At 29.7% G+C, this 1,178-nt stretch overlaps 1 protein-coding gene across 4 annotated transcripts in view; it reads left to right on the forward strand.

Moving 5' to 3' along the window:
• The window catches only part of LOC100168229, a 396,335-nt gene that overhangs the window by 19,930 nt on the left and 375,227 nt on the right, over positions 1–1,178 (forward strand). For 3 of the 4 annotated variants that reach the window (XM_029489231.1, XM_029489229.1, XM_029489230.1), the window contains 4 exons: positions 335–517; positions 582–721; positions 786–948; positions 1,015–1,178. In XM_029489231.1, coding sequence (XP_029345091.1) covers positions 335–517; positions 582–721; positions 786–948; positions 1,015–1,178 — 650 coding nt within the window. Of the gene's footprint in view, positions 21–334; positions 518–581; positions 722–785; positions 949–1,014 lie in introns of all 4 variants that reach the window. The other variant, XM_029489232.1, reaches the window with a different exon arrangement.

Raw genomic sequence — 1,178 nt, forward strand, 5'->3', positions numbered from 1 at the left:
CATTCAGGACTACTAATCCGGTAAGTAATCTAACAATTAACCTAATTATAATTGTTGCATTCACTTATTTAAGTGAATAATTATTATTATTTAATAAATTGAATTAACAACAAACTTGGCTATGTACATTTAATACTATTTACTAGGTATGTTTTATATTTGGTACAATGGTACCTAATGAAGTTTTGTTTATTGATGGAGGAAAAATATAAAACTTGAAACATTTGTACTTTTACCCAAAAAAGTGTTAAATCACACTTAATTACTATATTTATTGCTTTGATGTCAATCTAAAAAAAAATTATTAAAATGTAAAAAAATATTTTTTGGTCAGGTTCTGGCTATGAAGAATCAAGTTCAACAACAACAACAACAACAGCAACAGCAACAACACCAACAAAAACAAGCTGGTCAGGCAGTCCAACATGCTGTAGCTCAACAACAGCAGCAGCAAGCCCAACAGCAAGCACAACAGCAACAAGCTGCTCTACGAATTATGAACCAACAGCAGCAACAAGTATTTTATTTGATTGTTAAATAAATCAACAAACCATGTTCTATAAAGAACATCATAATTGTAGAATGGACCTGACAGACAAACTATTTGGTCGGGAACATTAGAATGGATAGAAAATGTCAAGTCTTTAAATAAAATACCAAAGATAACGAGAAATGTCCCTTGTATTGTTTCAGCCAATATCAAAAATGGAGAACTGGAACTGTAAAATTGCTTCTGCTAATTGAATATTTAAAAAAAATTGTATTTCATGTTTTTTTATATTTAGGAAAGCAGAAACATGGCCTAATAAACTAATTATGCAATTTATTCACAAGAATTCAATAGGAATTATTGGAGTTGCTCATCTTAAAGACTCAAAATCTTTGTTTTTTCAACCTACACCGTGTGAAGCATTGGAGTCTTTGACCAAGTACATGACTAGTGGATATGTAAGTTCTTTAGTATAATATGTAGAGTATCCTAATTGTTAATTTATAAAATTTAATTATTTATAGGTTGGCTGTGTACATTTTAATAGTGCTCTAACTTCTCATAATTGTGATGTCAAAGTATTGATTTTGCTTTATACACACGATAGAAAAGCATTTGTTGGTTTTATTCCGAATGATCAAGCAGCATTTTTAGATAGATTATGCGAGATTAAACAACATAAGAAAGC

Source organism: Acyrthosiphon pisum, chromosome A2, assembly GCF_005508785.2.
Source record: "Acyrthosiphon pisum isolate AL4f chromosome A2, pea_aphid_22Mar2018_4r6ur, whole genome shotgun sequence".
NCBI lineage: Eukaryota > Metazoa > Arthropoda > Insecta > Hemiptera > Aphididae > Acyrthosiphon > Acyrthosiphon pisum.